At 39.6% G+C, this 21,605-nt stretch overlaps 1 protein-coding gene across 1 annotated transcript; it reads left to right on the top strand.

Moving 5' to 3' along the window:
* Positions 1–2,769: 2,769 nt before the first annotated feature.
* LOC143285015 (uncharacterized) lies at positions 2,770–21,327 on the top strand. The gene is made up of 16 exons (XM_076592190.1): positions 2,770–2,882; positions 3,912–4,065; positions 5,379–5,580; positions 6,254–6,419; positions 8,914–9,117; positions 10,049–10,316; positions 11,218–11,291; positions 11,996–12,118; positions 13,052–13,217; positions 13,582–13,730; positions 14,562–14,772; positions 15,982–16,186; positions 16,696–16,978; positions 17,838–17,986; positions 18,700–18,904; positions 19,253–21,327. Exons 2-16 carry the CDS (start codon positions 3,939–3,941, stop codon positions 19,502–19,504), a joined length of 2,784 nt encoding a protein of 927 aa, XP_076448305.1. The 5' UTR covers positions 2,770–2,882; positions 3,912–3,938; the 3' UTR covers positions 19,505–21,327.
* The last annotated feature ends 278 nt before the right edge of the window (positions 21,328–21,605 follow it).

Here is a 21,605-nt window from a genome sequence, read left to right as displayed (position 1 = left end):
TGTCTGCCCCAACTGTCAGCGAACATTTCGTACGCAGATTGGACTATTCAGCCATATGCGCATTCACAGATAGATTCATGAGCATCCTCCGCCCCCCCCCCCCCCGCCCCCCTACCACCACCCTCCCCCCATTCCCCAGCTGGATGACAACGATGGTCATCATCGATCTCGATGGACACACCACCACCACGGCCGCTCCCTCTCTCTACTTTTATTTCTTTGAGGCGATCGATGGTGTGATGGCCTTGTACCTGTTCTTTTTGATATTCTTTGACTTTTCTGAGGATTTCCGATTTTCCTAGATGTAGGCCACTCGTTGGTGTTGCGTTACCAGCAAGTCTGTCAGCTCGCTCATTTCCCTTAACACATGCATGTCCCGGGCAGTATGACCATGTGAGTTTTTTAATCTGAAAGTTGCGCATTGCCTTATGCCACTCTGGGCTTCCCATTCCGTTTTCAATTTTCTGTATGAGGTTCATTGAGTCGGTTAGAATCATGACATGTTGGTTTCCGGGCATATGGATGGACGATAGCCACTGGAGGGCATGTGTCACAGCTTCAACTTCCATCGTTAGGCTGGAGGTTGTGACTTTGTAGGCAGCATTCTCTTCCCTAATTGTTTTTCCATTTTGTTTCGCAGTGAATCCCCAACCGGACTGGTCTTTGGTGACTGAGCCATCTGTGTATATGATGATGTCCTCTTCTTTACTGTTTTCTTCTATGAGTAGCTTCACTTCCGCATCAGTTTTGCCCTCTGGCTATTCCCGACAATGTCTTCCTAGAGTGGGTGAAATGGCTGTCTTCCTAGAGTGGGTGAAACCACAGTTAAACCACTGTACAATAATAACTGTTTACAAAGTACTGAACATATCTTCCCTTTGTCTCTACAAAGTATCTCACTGGTAATCACAGTACCAAGTAAATTGTCTCTGGTTAATATTTAGCAACCTGTGTGCACCAACATAGGACTGACTTTCAGTGGTCTCAAATCTTTTGAACACATTACAATTATGCATTGTCCCACTGGCACTTAACACATGACTACAGCACATTGGAATCGCAACTACCAACTAGTCAAACATGTCTCCCATAACAGTTTGCTGCATCACCCCAGTGCACACACACACACACACACACACACACACACACACACACACACACACACACACACACACACACACACACACACACACACACGGGGAATATCCTCCACACACAGTTAGCCGGTATATTTGTTTGCCGCTTAAATATAACTGTCACCACCTACATATCAGTAGGTAATATCTCTAACTCCATGAGTAGCTTAACAAAACATTCTATTCTACACACAGATACTACACACAATTATAATCTTCATAGCTTCTCATAACACAATGCTTTCATTGATCCCACAGTAGGTCAACAACTCATACAGTCAGACATGTCAGTCCTGCTACTGTCAGTTGGGACGCATCAGTTCCATTCGGAAATATCTATCCACCGACACAACAACTAGACTTGTAGTTTCTCTCATTCTCTCTGGCCTTGACTACTGTAACTCCCTTGTGTCTGGTTTGCCTGCTTCATCCATTCAGTCCCTTCAGCGCATGCAAAACTCTGCTGTCCGACTCGTCCTCAGAAAGAAAAGATCTGAGCACATCACTCCTCTTTGGCAAAATCTCCATTGGCTGCCTGTCTCACACAGAATAAAGTACAAGATCTGCACTCTGTTATAAATGTATTCACAAATCTGCCCCTTCCTATCTTCACCTCTACACTCCATCTCGCTCTCTACGAGCGGCTTCGGATCCACTCTGTTTACGCGTACCCAGATTCAAACACTCCACTGTTGGACGCCGTTCTTTCTCTGTCTCTGGACCTTGTATTTGGAATGAACTTCCTTTTTCGCTTCGTCAGGTCTCCGCACTCAGCTCTTTCAAGTCTGGCCTTAAAACCCACCTCTTCACAAGATAGCTTCCCTCCCTTTCCTCTTCTTTGTCTTCCGCCGGGCGGGGATGGGGTTACACAAAAAGCAGTATGCGGCTTGATGCTGTATTCCAGTCAGCTATAGGCAACTGACACTATAACAATAAAAATAAAATAAAATAAAAGAATATAAATAAATAAATAAATAAATAAGCTATTGAAAACATTAACACAGTTTGAAATTGATCGCTATTATACAATATAACTACCTATTAGCTTTCGCTCATTTAGTCAAGTTACTGTCCTGAATGGTGGTTTATTTTGTTATGGCAAGTGTTTTGTTTTGTTTTGTTTTGTTTTAAAAGTAATATACTTCACAATTGCTTCTTTGCTTTTGCTCATCTAGTCAAGTTGCTGTCTTGACTGGCGGTTTATTTTGTTATGGTATGGTGGTGGTGGTGGTTGTGTGTGTGTGTGTGTGTGTGTGTGTGTGTGTGTGTGTGTGTGTGTGTGTGTGTGTGTGTGTGTGACACTGTGTGAGTGTGTGTTTGTGTGTGTTTATAAAGTTGTTCTTTGGCATGCGTCATTCGGGACTTGATAACTATTCCGGCAGCCAACTCTCACTGATGGTAATGTGTATAAATCATAATCACACGTGCAGTATTCCTTTTCATACTGACCATCCACCTACTTTATCTATTGCTTTATTTCATAGTTACCGTGCCAAAAAACTTAGATTCACGCCAGGGGACTGTAAAGACAAAAACAACAACAAAAATGTGAATGGGGCAAGTGCGTCAAGGAAAGACAACCATCGATCACTAGGCTTCATAAACAGGAAGTAGTCATGCTCATGCGCAGTATCCAAGCAACATTTCAACATCGTGTTGCCGCTGAAGGTGGAAGTTTGAGAAGCGGCGGCGAGATAGTGCTTCTCAGCTTTTGTTTGGACTGATACCTTTGCCAGTTCAGCATAGGTGAGTGTACAGCATTCTTATCATTTATTCTATATCGAACTTCCACTAATTGCTTTTTATGTTATAGGAAAGATAAACAGGCGTCTGTGCTCCCGATCAACATTCACATACTATCCATTCCACAACCACAAACTTTTGCACAGCTCAGATTCAAGACCAAAATAATGATCGAAATCGTGAGGTTCGGAATATTCTGTTTGTAAAACATTAGAAGACGAATATAAACAGGGGGTGGTAATAGTTGGCTAGGAATGTGTGGTGCAGGAATTTCTTTATCTGTTTAAATCAATTTCAAAGCATATTCACCATTTTCAAACTGTGTGACATAATATATCTTGTCAGATATATGTATTAGATTATGAGCTTGTATCCATAGGCTTAATCATAGACAGACACAGACAGACAGACAGATAAATGCACATGCACACACAAACACACACACACACACACACATTATGCACATGCACACATATATGCACAGATATCTCTCTCTATATGTGTGTATATGTATGTATATACATGCATAAGAACAAGAATATTTAAGTTTGTTTTCTGGTTGTTTGTTAAAATATTTTCTTTTCATAATTTGGCTGATTTTGTTTTCTCTCTAATCCAATCTGTGTGTGTGTGTGCGCACACACACACACACACACACACACACACACACACACATGCATGTGAAATTATGACATGTAAATAGAAATAATATTGAAGAATACATACACATCTGCATGCATACACAATATGTAAATCACCACAAATTTTGAAGCAAAGGCATATTGAATTACTATTGGTGGTTATAATGGAAGAAAGCATACAGTAACACTCAGAAAAGGATCCTTCTAAAGATATACCCTATGTTCTACATGATTCCTGTATGTCTGTCTTATAGGTGTCTGAACTAAATGTTTTTAATGGGTTTCTTTCCCATCCCCACCCCTTACTTCCCTCTGTAAATACAAACTGCCATCTCAGTGATGTATGAAATGCTGCATTTTTTAAATAGCTTTTTAACATATCATTTTTCAGAGTGGCAAGTCTTAAAAAAGAGCTAAGATGGCAGCTGCTGTTGGTATATCACCAGCCATGTGTGATGAGATTCGAACACTGGCACAGACCAAACGAATCCGTGTCACAGAGTTCTTTCAGGATTATGATAAACTTCGGTCTGGGTTTGTCACTGGTAAGTTCCATACTCATATTTCCACTGTGTTTTACCAAGTTGATATAAACTCACAGATAAAAAAGATACATGGTTATGATAATGTTTTCTGTTATGTTTGTTGTTTGCTCATATAATCAAATGATGGAAGTGATGCTGCTTTTTATACAGTTCATCCGTATTTCTTATCTCTATTGTCACATTATCCCCAAAACAAAAGATAATTGAATATAATCACATTGTGCATTTACCTTGAAACTGATCTTCATTATTTTTCAATATTTTTTGTTGTTGTATAACTGGAAATATGTTTACATTTTTATCTTTTTAAAGAAAGGCCATTATTATGGTGTTGAAGCCAAAATTTGTCAATGAAATCTTCCAAAAATCTGTCACTGTAAGTGAAATGTTGCTCGTGAATCATCTCACATTGTAATCATTATTTAGAATAAAGATGATCTATTCATACTGTTATAAGACAGTATTCTTGTATTTGACAGAAGATCATTTCTGGACACACATCTGTCAAGATCAAAATATCATTGCTAAAAATAGCTATAATTTTTTTGTAAAAACATTTTTGTTTAGATCTTACCATCTCTCTCACTGAAATGCACACACACACACACACACACACACACACACACACACACACACACACACACACACACACACACACACACACACACACACATACACACACACACATACACACACACACACACTCACTTACCTCCCCCCCCCCCCCCGCTCCCCCCCCCCACACACACACACTCACACACACACAAACTCTTTCTCTTTCTCTCTCTCACAAACACTCACTCACACATACACACACACACGCATGCACGCACGCTCGCACGCACGCACGCACGCACACACACACACACACTTGCATGCATATGTGCACATGCATACATGTCCACTCAGACATGCCCTTACACACTTGCACACACAAACACATGCCAAGGCATGCATATACATGCACATCCATTACATTGAAATGCCCAAATAAGCCTCCATTTAACACATTTGCTGTAATCATGAAACTAATCATACTCATTCAAACTTACATGCAAATCTACCTGGGTTAGATAGGCTGATGCCTTATGAAATATAGTAGAAATCTGAATTTAAAAAAAATCAAGAAAAAATATTTTAAAAGATAAGAGAGAGAGAGAGAGAGAGAGAGAGAGAGAGAGAGAGAGAGAGAGAGAGAGAACTAAGAAAATCACCTTTGAAGAAAATAACTTTTAGGGATACTTTGTACACATATATTTGACCAGGTGTAGATACCCCATGTGTTTGCAACAAATGTTTCTCTTTTTTTTCAGCTGCTCAGTTCTTTCGGTGCCTCTGGCAGACTCTGAATTTAAAACTGAGCCCAGCAGATGAGCAGGCTTTGACTGACCGCTACGATGTGCGTCGAGACGGAAGCATCAATTACCGCCTTTTCTGTGAAGACATTAACCTGAATTTCAACCCCTCAGATTTGAAAAGAGACCCTGCTGCACAAAAGGTGGAACCAAGAGAATTGTAAGTAGAAATAAGACAATAGCGCATTTGCTGTTTGCTTAAGAGTTTCTGTTTTGTGCTGTGCAACACATGATTTGGACAGTGTAAGAGAGAAATGTTTGGTTGTTTCTGGGGGATGATTACAAGCATAAGTTGGATCATTTGAAATGATGTTGATTCAAGTCACTATTTCAAGCCTCAGTCAGCATTGGATTAGTTGATCTTTCCTGTTCTTAGGATAGTAATAATGCTGAATCAAAATCATTTGCAAATGTCTAAGCAAAGTGACTGGGTTTGTTAAACAGAAAGAAGAAAGGTATTTAAAATTTCTGTAGAGGAAGAGAATAAAGATTTATGAATATTTTCTGTTTGATAGGGAGAAATGGTTTGTTCAAGGGTCTTCATGTATGTGTTACATGGATTAATTGTTGACACAAAAGATGGTAGATGGTTAAATAGTTAATATGGACAAACACTATAGATGACCTTGTAGCACATAACCAACAATGCCTTTGTCAACTCACTTCCACAACAAAGAATCTATTTTTCTCTGTTTTTTTGTTTTTTGCTGTAATTACCAGTTATGCAAATATTGGTAATACCAAAGGGAAGGAAACTATAAGGAAGAAAGTGAAACATTGATAAAAAAAAATCATCCGAATATCATGAATGTAATGTCCTCTGCCCATAACAGCCTTGGCACAATCCGTACTGTCAGACCCTTGACGCGTTCTTCAGAAGAGAACTTGGTCAGTGTGCTGAAACGTATGCAGCATTTCTACGCTGTGCATGGCATAAACCTGCGTACCACATATGAAGACTTTGACAAACATCACATGGGCATCATCAGTGAGAGTCAGGTAATGTATCTGCATATTTTTAGATGTGGTTTCTCTGATTGGTTGTTTCCCCAGAGTTAGGTGGGGGTTGGGGTTGGAGGACTGTATCTTGCATGTGCAGGAGACTTTCTCTACAGTTGTATTTGTATTTGTGTTTGTATTTCTTTTTATCACAACAGATTTCTCTGTGTGAAATTTGGGCTGCTCTCCCCAGGGAGAGCGCATCGCTACAAAACAGCGCTACCCTTTTTTTGGTATTTTTTCCTGTGTGCAGTTTTATTTGTTTTTCCTATTGAAGTGCATTTTTCTACAGAATTTTGCCAGGAACAACCCTTTTGTTGCAGTGGGTTCTTTTATGTGCACTAAGTGCATGCTGCACATGGGACCTCGGTTTATCATCTCATCCGAATGACTAGCATCCAGACCACCACTCAAGGTCTAGTGGAGGGGGAGGAAATATCGGCGGCTGAGCTGTGATTCGAACCAGCGCTCAGATTCTCTTGCTTCCTAGGGAGGGGGAGGAAATATTGGCGGCTGAGCCGTGATTCGAACCAGCGCGCTCAGATTCTCTCAATTCCTAGGCAAACGTGTTACCTCTAGGCCATCACTCCACTTGTTGACAATGGTGGTTAACAAGCCTGATGAATGCCATCAAGTACTAGACCCTTCCATTATATTTGTACATTCACATTCCAGCTGACACACACTTGGTGCACACAGAATTTGTTGACATGATGCTATATTTTACTGAGGCTACACGTACAGAATTTGGTTAGTATCCTGGTACAAGCAAGGAGGATGGAAAACCCACTTGAATACTATACAATACAATACAATACAATACAATACAATGCAGTGCAATACACTACACTACACTACAATATAATATAATACAACAAAAACAATACAATACAATATAATACAATACATAGAGAGTTTGGTTAGTGCCCTTAGACATGAAAGGTGGGAAGAAACCCATGCACTTGGAATCTTTTGCACTTTTCTAAGAAGGAGTTCAGTTTGAAGGGTTTTGAGCTGGTATGGAAATTGCCAAGTGTAGGTGCTTGCACAACACCTCCCTAGAGAGAAGCTGAGCACATTTTGGTGTTATTTCTGTGTTGTTTCCTGCTTCCATTTCACTTCATTAGTTCCTAATCATACTATTTTTTCCCCACAGCAAGTTTTCACTTTCCCTCACTGATTTAAGCTGGGTGAAAAGTCTCTGAGATGGAGCCTGTATAAGCGGTGATAATTTCTGGAACAGACATTTGCAGAAAATTATCTGTTTGTGTGTGTGTGTGTGTTTTACAGAGTCAGAAAACACTATCCTTTTTTTATATTCTGAATGATTTTGCTGTTTTTTATCATTTCTTTTTTTAATTTTTTTTACATGCTTATGTAGTTGTATTTATATATATATATATATATATATATATATAAGAAGACAACTTACTGACACATGCAAACACACACACACACACACACACACACATGTGCATGCATGCGCACACACGCATGCACACACACACACTCTCTCTCTATCCCACCCACCCACACGCTTACATAACCACACATACACTGGCATAATTAAGATGGGCATCAGTTAACCCTCCCACTCCCATGCCCAGAGACAACCACCCTCCACAGCTCCAAGGTTCTCACACCTCCTCTGCCATTGCCTCATATACACATACATATATGCGCATACACACCTATGTATTTTTAGACTTTGGTAGGCTTAGGCTTTCAAGGCCTAACCAGCATACTGGGTCTTTTTTAAAATATTTTTTTAATATACTATTTTTCTTTTTTAGGTAAAGCATATATTGTATTGTTGTATTGTGTATCAGTCGACATATTTTGATACCTCCTTCAAACTGAAACTGAACTGCTTTTTCTATGTTTCTTTGTGATCCACAAAGTCTCATTGTGTGTGTGTGTGTGTGTGTGTGTGTGTGTGTGTGTGTGTGTTTGTGTGCATAATGTAGATAGATAGATAGATAGACAAACTGATTGATTGTTTGTTTGATTGATTGATTGATTGATTGACTGATTGATAGTATCTGACGATACCTTAGAAAAAAATTTGCAATGTATTTAAAAAATGAATCATTCAACAACAGTCACCTAATCACTGTTTCAGTTTTATCATAACTTTCATGGCCCTTTGAGTGCATCTGTTATTCAACAAGTTGCCTAATAACTATTTTTCAATTTTATCCGAACTTTCCTGACCCAATCAGACATGTCTGAGGAGGAGATGAACTGGTGGTGAAGAAGTACCATAATCCTGCCAGGTGTGACTTTAGAAATTATAAAATAAAATAAAAAGATTATTCAACAACAGTTATCTAATCACCGTTTCAGTTTTATCCTCTCTTCTAACCCATCACACATGTCTGAGGAAACGATGAAACTGGTGGTGAAGAAGTACCATGACCCTGCTAGGTGTGACCTTAAAAAAAAAAAAGAAAAGAAAGATTATTCATCAACAGTTACCTAATCACTGTTTCAGTTTTATCGTAACTTCCCCGGACCATCGGACGTGTCTGAGGAGGAGATGAAACTGGTGGTGGAGAAGTACCGTGACCCTGCCAGACCTGGACTGTTGAACTATCTCAACCTGCATCATGACATCATGGCTGTCCGTGACTTCATGGTCAAGGAAGACGAGGTGCCCACCATTCAGCAGACCAACATTGATGCCGTTTCTCTGCTGGTGAGTCTCTCTGGAGATAAACTAAGTGTGTGTGTGTGTGTGTGTGTGTGTGTGTGTGTGTGTGTGTGTGTGTGTGTGTGTGTGTTTGTGTGTATGTGTGTGTGTCTGTGTCTGTGTGTCTTTGCGTGTCAGTGTGTGTGTTTGTATGTCTGTTAGAAGAGAGAGAGAGAGAGAGAGAGAGAGAGAGAGAAAATGTGAATATTAATAGACTTTAGACATATTTGAAAAAAGATAGATGAATGCTTATTTGTTGCTCAATGCAGTAATTTGAATGCTTGTACAGAAGCTTAAACAGAAGACAAAAGGATATTATTGTTCTTTGTAAGAATCTGATTTTATAAAAGCCTTTCATTGACTGGAAGATGATTTTCACATCATAATAATAAACTGTGTTGATTTCCATTCTAATGCAATGTATATTTATACATCTCATGAAAACACTTTTTAATTACACATACTTAACCGTGACCCAACTAGTGCAGGGTGGCACGATAGTGCAATGGGTAAGACAGATTCTTCTCATTCGAAACCCTGGGGTTCGCTTCTGCTGTTGGAGTTTCTTTTTTAAGCAGACTCCGGCAGGGGTCTGACATTCCTGCATACATCAGCAATGTATATTTGTCAAGCTTGTGTATAATGTATTCATATATACATGTAGTATATTGATATTATCAATGTACATTTGTCAGTCTAGTGTATAATATTATAACATTATATAATGTTAACATGCTCATTAGGGCAGTAGGTGCATATTTGTCAAGTAGATGCGTATTTGTCAAGCTAGTGTAGATGTGTATTTGTCAAGCTAGTGTAGATGTGTATTTGTCAAGCTAGTGTAGATGTATATTTGTCAAGCTGGTGTATGTTATCATGTCAACTTATATATAAGAGGTATTGTACAAGTTCATAACTGAATCTTTTTATTTTGCAGTCACCAATTGACCCATCCCTCAACCAGATCTTCGACAAACTCCGCGTGGCCATCTTCAAGAATGGCATCCGCTCCTTGGAGTTTTTCAAGGACCATGACAAGCTTCGCAGCGGCATCATCACAGAGAACCAGTTCATCTGTGGCCTCGTGCTGGCTGCTGGGAAAGAGGCACAGCTGAGCCGTGGGGAGATCCAGAAAATTGTGGAATTTTACCGTGTCCCTGATGGCCGTGTACGCTACCGGGAGTTCTGTGACATGCTGGAAAATAGTACGTGCTGAAGTCTTTTATGTGTGCTTTAAGCATTAGTAGATTGCCTATAACATTAGTATATGCTCAACATTTTTTGTTTTGTTTTTAGTTTTTGCTGCCTCATCATCTGCACTGTTTCAGTGGCATTACTGCCATACCGCTCATTCCGAGTACCCCCCCCCCCCCCCCACCCCCACACACACACAGCCATACCCAGGTTCATCTGTCGCAGTCCCAGTGCCGGCAGTCCACAGGGAACCATTGCTTTAGGTTGCCAGGAGGCCACACATCAGAGGAGACCCTGCACTGCTGCTGAGTCACTTCGTTGGTGTTCAGTAGTTCCTGTTCTGATTGAACATACTTAAGACACCACCTACTAAGCCCCCTACTGACAATAATAATGGCTTAGTCGTGGAGCCAGACTGTGTGAGCGGCTCTCCCAAAATGCTCAATTTTTTTTGTTATACAGATGAATAATCATTTTCCATAGTTTCTGTTTTATTCCATGGTTATGCCGGATCTAATGCACAACTGTTTTACAGTGCTAATTAATGTTCTTTAATTCATTCAATCTGCATGAGGTTATTATTCATTTTCTATTAAAAACAACAACAACTGTATTATGGTAAAAGGAAAACACTATTGCACAAAGCAGGTGCTGCTTTGTGGTTTATTCATTTATTTATTCCATTTTATTCTATGTCATTTGTTTATTTATTTTTTGATGCAAAGATAAGGCATAAATGATTGAATCATTTTCAAAAGTCTTATGTTTATTGGAGCACAGAAGGTGATTATAGCTTATGATTGATTATTTCATTTTGTTTTTACTTTGCAGTCTGCTGACACCTATTTTTGATGTTACCATTGGCCAAGCAAGGAAGGATATTATGTTATTATATTTTTCGTCTGTTGACAGCATTTACAATTCCTGACCTGGAGAAAAAGCCAACGGAAGATGTGGCGAGACCTTTGAAGGGATCTTTGTTCAGAGTAAGTTGCTAGATACGAATATGGTGGACTGCGTTGTTTTGAATGTTGCATTTGCATTTAGAGAGAGAGAGAGAGAGAGAGAGAGAGAGAGGCAGCGAGGCAAGAAAGACAAACATGTTTCATTCAAATGAAGAGGATGCAATGAACACTCAGCACAAAATACAACAAAATGTGAGAGAGAGAGAGAGAGAGAGAGAGAGAGAGAGAGAGAGAGGTGCAGGCAGTGGGGAAGAAAGAGAAAGAGAGATTCAAAAACTTAATTGCTCAAGGATAAAGATTTTTAGGCATTGCCTTGTCTTCCAATCCTTCCTTGAGACAACAAGAGAGAGAGAGAGAGAGAGAGTGAGAGAGAGGGAGAGAGAGAGAGGGAGAGAGAAAGATTAAAAAAGATTATTACTCAAGGATAAAGATTTTAGGCATTTCCTAGTCTTCCAATCTGACAGCAAGAGAGAGAGAGAGAGGGGGGTGCGGGGGTGAGAAGAGAGAGAGAGAAAGAGAGAGAGAGAAACACACAGACACACACATGCGCATGTACATGTACTGACACACACAGACACAGACACATACAATCACATACACAAACACAGACACACACACACACACACACAGACACCCCCCCCCCCCCCACACACACACACTCACTTGCATACAGCCATACATTGACAAACATATACTGATCTATTATCATTTATCTTATGAAACAGGGCCTGAAGCCATTGGATTCTGAAGTTAACGAAGCACGTGTGCGGAAAGTTGTGGATGAGCTGAGGGAAAAATGCCGTCGTCGACGACTTCTCATGTATCCCTACTTCAAGGACTATGACAGGGTAGGTTGGGCAGTGCCTTGTGTAACCTGTTCACTGCCTGTTTGACAGTGTAACCCATGGTACTGAAGTTGCAGCCATATTGCCCTCATGGCAGGATGACCCACTATTGGGCTTTACTGAATTTTCCTCCAGCCAGCATCATAACTGTTGTCCTACCCACAAGAAGAGTCAATGTCAAACATGAATAAATATGACCACAGTCCTGATTTGGTATATAATTATGGTGGTGATCTGTGGCTCTAAGCATTGACCCAATGCCAGCCCATTCAGTGAAAGAAGTGAGCCACCAAACATTGCAGATGATACAGTCAAGCTCAAGCAAACAAAAGCAGTTATGATGACCCAGGTTTTTTCCACAGGCACTGACTGTTCTGACTCAGATTGTGAAAAATTCCAAGCCTTGCAGTACAGACAAAGCACCTTGTGTTCAGTGTGGGGGGCATGGTCAAGGTATGCTGCAGGAAGGGAGTGGAGTGGGAAGGGAGAAGAGGAGGAAGAGCGGGGCATTTATGTGGACTTTGGTGAATTTTGGAATCATTCCAAAATGTATGTTGTCTTGACACTTTTGATGGTTATTTTAGTTCAGTAACAACTCCTTGGATACCAGGACTTCATTTGGTGATGTGTTTTTTTTTTTTTAATGTTTGTGTGCTTGTTTCTGTTGTTATTTACTCTTTTGTTGAAAAAAATTAAAGTGTTTGGTGTATTAAAAAACATGGCTAAACTATGCTTTGTTGTCCAACCAGCTCAAAATCATAATAAATCTGTACAGAAAGCCATGAAAAGACATCTTGTTAATGACTTATATCATAATAAATCTGTACAGAAAGCCATGAAAAGACATCTGATTAATGATTTAAATAATAATAAATTGGAACAGAAAGCCATGAAAAGACATCTGATTAATGATTTTCTACAACTATGCTGACACAGAGCAAGGCCTACAGCCGAGTGGTGACCCCCCTGCAGTTTGGTCGCATTCTGCACTTTCTGGGGATGGACGTATCTGCCGAAGACATGAAGCTTCTCCTGGCCAAGTTTGAGGATCCAGCCACTGGTGACGTCAACTACCCCGCCTTTGTGCAGGCCGTTGATCAAGGTACATGGCACTGGGTGGAATTTGTGTGTGGTGTTCCAGAACCAAGATCCTTCTTCATTTGTGGGCTGCAACTCCCACGTTCACTTGTATGTACAAGAGTGGGCTTTTACGTGTATGACCGTTTTTATCCCGTCATGTAGGCAGCCATACTCGTTTTGGGGGGTCAGAACCAAGATAAAAGTCATGTATGTAGTCATGATATTCCCAGTACATTAGACAGTAATCATTTTGATTAAGCCAGTGCTTTAGCCAAGAGTGTATTAAAAAAAACAACATTTATTTCCACTGTTCCCAGTACATAATTTTTGCTTGTGGATTCTGAATGATGAACATCAATATATCTGATGTCACTGTTTTCCCACAGAGTTTGTTGGTCACACGATAGACGACATCAGTATCGCTGACGACACCCGCACTAATGAGGTGGTGGAAAACAAACTGCCGGAGGTGGAGGTCAGCTTTGACGACCTGATGGCCAGAATTCGCCACATTGTCCTCACCTCCCGACTGAGGGTCAGTGAAAAGCTCTTTTCTTTTCCTTTTTTTTTGGACCAAGAATGGTGTACTTTTGACTCTCTCTCTCTCTCTCTCTCTGTGTGTGTGTGTGTGTGTGTGTGTGTGTGTGTGTGTGTGTGTGTGTGTGCATGCTTTGATTTTATTTCTGAATCAAGTGTGTGATGCCAAAATATCTTGCTGATTTGGGGCAGATGAAAGTGGAGAACTAATTAATTGATTAGCTTTTCTTGTTGTTGATTAGACTTGAAGGTATATAGATAATCTAGCTATTTGTCTTTCTCCTTGTAGCAGTTTTGTACCCTGTGCTGATCTTGATATTGTTCACAAAGTGTTTTAGTGTTTTTAAGCAGCTGACTGGCTGATAATTCATTACTGCATTGAAGTCATGACCTGTTTTTGATTCTAAAGGAGTTTAATTTTGCAGTTAGCGACTGTTTGGATAATCATGTATTGAGTTACAGCAAAGAAAAAAGACCTTTTTTCTATTATGATATATATAGTTATCATGGAAGATTACTTAAGAATTATGAAATTGACCCCAGGAATGTTTGACCGCAGGAATCTTTAGGAATTTGGTCCGCAGTTAGCAACTGTTTGGATAATCATGAGCTAATGTACATCAAAGAAAAAAAGTCTTTTACACACAATAATATATATAGGTATTATGGAGGATTACTGAAGTAACGTAAATTTGACCCCATGCATCTTTTGGAATTTGGTTTGCAGTTTGTGACTAATTGGATTACCATAAATTGATGTGCCTATTATTATCATGTAAGATGAGTGAAGAAATGTGAATTTGACCCTAGGAATGTGTTTGTCACACAGGTGCTGGAGTACTTCCAGGACTTTGACCCCCTGCGCAGTGGGTCCATCAGCAAGACCCGCTTCCGTCGTTGCCTGGCAACGTTGGGGCTGAGCAAGCTGGCTCAGCACGACCTGAATGACAAGCAGTTTGACCTGCTGTGCAAGGCCTACCAGGACCCCAAGAAAGAGGACCAGGTCCTGTACACCAAGTTTGTGGCCGACGTGGAGAGTGGTATGTATTCTGTGGGGAAAGACTTTTGTAGATTACGCTTTATCGTGCTTCATTATTTCAGTTCCTACTTATTCCTACGTTGTCGTTCTGTCAGATCCATTCTCACTAAAGAAACATTTCATCCCCCATCTGTACTTTGTGCATCTTCAGACCCGTTTTCACTAAACAATTCACTGCGTTTGTATCTCATGGGTCTGTAAGACTGACACTTACTGTATTCAGTTTAGCAGTGCCCTCCTACCTGTACATCACAGGTCTGTGGGACCCATATCATGTTTGGGGGGTTGCTCACAAGCCCATGGTTGCCTTTATAAAGGTAACGTAAAAAATGGCAGATGTACTTGAGGCTGACTTTGAAAAGAGGGAGTTAGCGAACAGGGCACACTTTTTGTTGCTACATTTTCTTCTTTAGAGAGTGTGGATCTGGGGGACACACAAAGTCAGAACCAGAGCCACAATTTGGAAGATGCATTTATTTATTTACTACATAACAAGTACAGTAGAAAATGTGCACAAGCAATTACCCATATATGATCTTAGGCAATGATGAAATCTAGAGTTGATCAAATGATAAATAGATGAATAAACCATAATTAGATTGATCTCTTAAAGACAAAAAATGAATGTACCAGACTCATGACATACAATGAAGATAAGAGAAGCATACTGAAAGATGGAACAGATCATAAAGAAACAATGCTTTTCAATGTCTTTGCCTGGAGTGAAGAAGTGAGGAGGAAGATGCAGCAAAAAGAGAGTAGATGTTTATTCAGGGAAATAACTGCTTCAAAAAACACATTGTTTTCCTTCAGCTTCCACGGTCTGTTAATGAGTTGACCAGTAAGAATTAAATTATATTTTTCTTAGAACAAGAGAGGATTTTTATAGTTTTATACGAGTCAAAGAGTTGTGGATGTTTATACACTGGATGTTTCTACAAGAGTGAAAGATATCACAGATTTAATTTTCTTTTACAAGTTAAAGATACTATGGATATTATCATTCTACAAGAGTTAAAGATATCAATGGTCTTATTGTTTTACATGAGTAAAAGATATCATTGATGCCATCATTTCACAAGAGTTGATGTCAGTACATTTTACTGTTGACAGTGACAGTGATGGCAGGACAAAACTGTACATTTTACTGTTGACAGTGACGGTGACATGCAATAGATAATGTACTCTGCATCTTGTTTCTGTTGACCAGTGTTCACTCAGGCTGACCTGGAGCACTGCCCAACAGCAGCAGTGCCTCCACAGGAAATCTTCCGTGTCCCCAAACCTGGCACAGTGGACTGGAACAGAGCTGACAGTGGCCACTCAGACCTGTACGAAGCCACCATGACCCGTATCCGCAGCAGAGTTGAGCAGAGGCGTATCCTTCTCAAACCTGTTTTCCAGGACTTTGACAGGTATGAAGTGACCCATTTTTTGGTGCAAATATATGCCTAGAGGTTTTGTTGTTTTTTTTTAAATAATTTTTTTATATTCTACATCAGTTATTGTTTTGTTATGCACATTTGAAAAACTGTTTTAATTGGAGTTCATCTTTGATGAAAATTCTGTTTGTCTCTGCTGTTCTTGTCACTGTTGTGTGAACTGTTGGTATGAATATCCAGCTGAACTTTGTAGCCATGGGTAATGGTAGGTGTAGCTTATATTGACACCATGATCAAAATCTACCTGCAAAATGTGTTGAACAAAAGTGTCATTGTTGCCTTCATGGAGTTTCTGTTCTATCCCAAGGTTCGGAGTATTTCCATTCTTATACAGACTTCTGCAGTGGCATTTGGTGATTGACAGGCGGTTCTGGAACAAAATAGGCACATGAGAAAAATTTATGTTTTTATAACAGCACATTAGCTATTATTAGCACCTAATCATGACACCAACCATGCTGTCCATGTCTGTCCACTGCCAGGCACAACAACGGCCACATCACGCAGGGTCAGTTCCGTCAGGCGCTGACCATGCTGGAAATTCCCATCAGCACCCCGGAAATAGCCGCCATGGAGGCCCGATTCTACAATGATGTGGGCGTCAACTACCTGGCCTTCCTGAAGGAGCTGGAGCCGCCGGCACCCACCGAGTTCATGTATGTCAAGCGCCTGGAGGAGGTGCGTCAGACCAATGCCAAGGGGGCGCTGCCGGAGCTCCACGCGGTGTCCGACCTGGAGCAGATCCTGCTGAAGATCAAGACCAAAGTGAGTGGATTTGAACTGTGTGCAGGGGTTGTTTTTGTGTGGCAGGGGTGTGGTGGGGGGGGGCGGGGGGGAGTTGTTGTTGTTGTTGTTGTTGTGTGTGTGTGTGTGTGTGTGTGTGTGTGTGTGTGTGTGTGCATCCAAGCCAACTAGGCTAGGAGCATTTAACACCAAGCAACCATGTCAAATGACTTTCAGTGTCTTTTATTTGTCTCTGTGCAAAGCGATGGGAAGCGCTAAGTAGCACTGGTTCCAGGCTGTATCCGCTCTTTGGTAGAGCAAAGGCCTGGTGGTTATGTGCCCCTGACTAGGAAGTGAGTGTCCACAGGTTCGAGTCATGTATTTGGACTGGGATTTTTACTTTCACTTTGAGTGCTAATCGTTCAGATGAGATAATAGATTGAGGTCCTCTGAACAGCATGCACTTTAGCATAAATAAAGAACCTAGAGTAACAAATGTAATGTCTGTAACAAAATTCTGTTGAAAGATCCTCTTTTGTAGTAAAACAAATAAAAGAAAAAAAAAAAATGGTTGGTGCTGCACTGTAGCAATGTGCCCTCCCCAGGGAGTACAGTTTGAATTTGACACAAAGAAATAAGTTGTAACTAACACAGTACTATGCAGTACAATACATCAGTACAATACAGTAAAATACAACAGTGCAGTATGGTACAATACAACAGTACAATGTAGTACAGTGCAGTACCACAGTACAGTACAATGCAATGCGCAATACAATACAATACAATAACAATACAATACAACACAACACAACGCAACACAGCGCAACACAACACAACACAGTACAATATAAAATTACTGTCCATGCTTCATGTTTATCAAAACCCTATTTTTCCACAGGTTAGTAAAGAGCGTATTCGAGTGGAAGACTTTATGCGAGACTATGACAAACTTCGATCTGGCCGCATGATGAAGACTTCATTCAGACGAGCTGTCAATCTTGCCCGTCTCGACCTCTACGAGTCAGAGCTGGCGATTATTGAAGACAAGTGAGACGTGTTTCATGTTTCTTTACTCGTTGAGTATTTGGAAATGAGAGACTTTGAATGCCTGTGAGTATAATATCATCAGTAACTGTTTGATCGATCTATCAGTCCATCATGTGCTTGACCCCACTGGGAGTGAGTACCCTTAATAGAATGATGTTCCGTCACAGTTTTCCCCTTCAAGTTGGGAAGTTTCAAGCCAACATAGAAAATTTGCCATTTTGAAAATTGAGTTATTTTATTATATTTGTTTGTCTTATGACCAGTTGAAAAAAAATCACAGTGTGTGTTTGTGTCCTATGGCAATAAATACCAAACTTTGCTGCTTCGTATATTTCCATCAATTCTATAAATAAAATTGATTGCTTCACCTGACTTCTCAGTTATGGAGAAAAAAAATTAACAGTCTGCCTCATTTGTTCTTGGGATACAAAGAGTGTAATGAACAATGACAGTAAGTTTTGAATGTTGCTTTTCACACTTAGTACCCACACACATTCACATACTCACACATCATCACATAACATCACACACATACACATTGACACACACACATGCACACAACACACACACACACACACACACACACACACACACACACACACACACACATCTTTATTGAAAATGGACCCCAAAGATACATTTTCATTTTTATGATTTTTTGTTTTTGCTTTTTAAAAGCACAAGAATGACATGAAAGCAAACCGTTTGTCCAGATACCAGAGCACTGGTGATCCTGAATACATTGACTACAAACGATTCTGTGACGAGGTGGAGTCCATTTTCACCACCAAACACCTGGAGAAGATGCCTCTGGAGGAGGTAGACACCTTCAAGCCGCCAGTGGAGTGGGAACTCAACTCCATGAGTGCAGAGAACAATGAGAAGTTCATCCGCTGCATGAGCAAAATCAAGGAGAAGGTAAACTGATTTTGAGGAATATTTATTGCTGACATGTTAACTGATTGTTTTCCTTTTTTTGTGATGAGGAAAAGATAGTATATTCTATTGCTAATACATTAACTGATTGTTTTCTTCTCCTTTTTTTTTTTTTATCCTAAAAAGATAGTATACAGAAGAGTTGAGTTTTTAACAAGCTACGAATTGTGAGTGGAGTGTGTACTGTGCATTGGATTACCTTGTGAAAGATTATGTGGTATATAAAATAATTCATCATCATCATCATTATTATTATCATCGTCATCATCCTTGTTATCATTACTTTTTTTTGTAGAAAATTCATATTATTCTTCTCTCTAATGTTTTCAGGTTCGCAAGCACCGTATGCAGCTGTTCCCCTTGTTTGAAGACTACGACAGAGTGCACAATGGCTCCGTGTCCCGCTCACAGTTCCGTCGCGTCCTGAGCGAACTTCAGCTGGAGAGCATGGTCAGCGATGAAGAACTGGAGCTGCTCTGGGGGCAGTTCAAGGTCAAGGTTGGCGGGAAAGACGACGTCAACTACGTTGCTTTCTGTGAAATGGTGTACCACATGGCAGGCTTTGAATGGCGCAAACCCTAAATGAGGCATCTTTTTTCTGTTTGTTTGTTTTCTTCTTCTTTTTTAAAAGAAATTTTCTATACTTTATTTTATAGAATACTGTTTTTTTGTTAAAAAAAAGTATTGAACGTCAACTACATGTGAATAAGAAGCAGTGTCTACAACTCCAAATTTCTGTTATTTACAGTTTGTGTGATCACAAAGGACTCTTGACATCAACAGACAGTGGAATTAGAGAATTATTGTTTAGTTTGAAAAATTTGAGGATGGACTCAAGGAAAAAAATACAAAACAATTTGCAGAATCTAAGACATTTTCTGATTATCATTATGAGCTGCTTTTCAAACTTCTGTAAATTCTTGTCTGAGGGGTCAACTCATCAATGCACTGAACAGGTGTAAATAACATTTTTTGTGCAAGTGTTGAAATAGGCAATAGACAGGATACAGACAAGATGATATATCTAGACCTTCCTTTTATTTGATTGACGATGATGATTTGACAGTGAAAGAGTAATTCCATTTAATGTTGGAAAGTAGTGTGACAGTTGTGAACTTCCATTACGATGCATTCTGTTTGTCTTTTCCTTCAAGTATTGAAGATTTTATTTCCAAATATATACTTAGCCTATCTATTTACCTGCAACTAAATGTTTATTACTGCTGAAAATACATCTTTAATATTTTTGGCAATGTACATGAATGGTTTGATATTTTGTTTCTAATACAACAATTGTTTTTGTTGGGATTTTTTATATACATTTTTTCCCCACATCTGTACAGTGGATGCTTACACAGGAACTCTGTGATTGATGTTATAGTCTGCACAGACATTTGCATTCTTTTGGTCATTGCTAGGCTTTTGCTTATTCAGCATGGAACCCAAAAATGTTGCAAGAGATGGTGAGAAGAGGCAAAGGGAGAGAAATAAGAATGATAGCCCACCAAAGAACAATGGGAAACAATAAATGAATAAGTACATAAATAAAGTAAAACTAAAGGTCATAAACAAAGCAGAGCAGTGAATGCAAGTCAAACTTCTCATCATATATTTCTGAGCTTTATACTGTTTGCTTGAACAATCTGTTCATTTATTTGTCAGCATTAATACCACTGTATGATATGTATAGTGGAACAGAGGAGAAAAGTAGGAGAAAACTGGGAGAGAATGGGTTGTGTGTTGTCATCGTTTTTATCTGTCTTTATTTATGTTGATTTTGTTGTTGTTGTTTGGGGTTTTTTGGTGTTTTTTTTGTGTGTACTCCACTGAATCACCAAACAGTTTCTTTCATGACTTAAAGAAATGAGAATAGATAAAACCAGGACTCATTTTTGCAGGATCATAAGGTGTACTAAGTCTTTCTGTTTGTTAAAAGTATACTGATCTGTGTGATATCATGTTATGAATTACTGATAGTTATTGCTGGAACTGAAAACAACACAACTTCAAAGAATGAGTTGGCATTGAGCCTGTCTCTGTACACTGTAGAGTATTTTGTTGTTGTTGCACACATCTCTTAAGAAAAACAAAATACTTCACTCACTCATACATGTAACAGAAACTTACTATTGTTGGTTGGCCACTTTCCCATGGCTATCTAGTTCAGGTTCATTGACAGCATTTATATCTGTGTGTTTAATCCAGTGATAAGATGTAGTCACAAAGCATCAGCATTATACCACGCGTCAAACAATTTATTTTATCATTGCAATGATATTCCTTTAGGAATATCTCATATTTTTCATTGTTTTATTTTATTTGTTTGTATTCTGGCCAGCAGAATCTGATTGTTTGCTTCAACATCATTGGTACAAGACAGACCAAATAAATTACTTTGTGTTTTCTTCGTTTTCTTCTCTGTGTGTGTGTGTGTGTGTGTGTGTGTGTGTTTAATAGTATGTTAAGTGCATTTTGACCCTCATGGACCCCTGGGCTCCTAGTGTGACATTATCTGGAAGTGATGTCACCTGTAATAACATCTTGACTGGAAATGACATGACGCAGGTGATGACATCATAAGGGAAACGATGTACAGGAAATGACATTGTGCAGGAAATGACATCATATAGAAAATGAAAAGACATTATGCTAATGAGGTTAGTATTGACATGAGCTGGTCCCC

Source organism: Babylonia areolata, chromosome 1 (genome assembly GCF_041734735.1).
Source record: "Babylonia areolata isolate BAREFJ2019XMU chromosome 1, ASM4173473v1, whole genome shotgun sequence".
Classification (NCBI taxonomy): domain Eukaryota; kingdom Metazoa; phylum Mollusca; class Gastropoda; order Neogastropoda; family Buccinidae; genus Babylonia; species Babylonia areolata.
The sequence above is the reverse complement of the archived record's forward strand: the minus strand, read 5'-3'. Positions and strand labels throughout refer to the sequence as shown.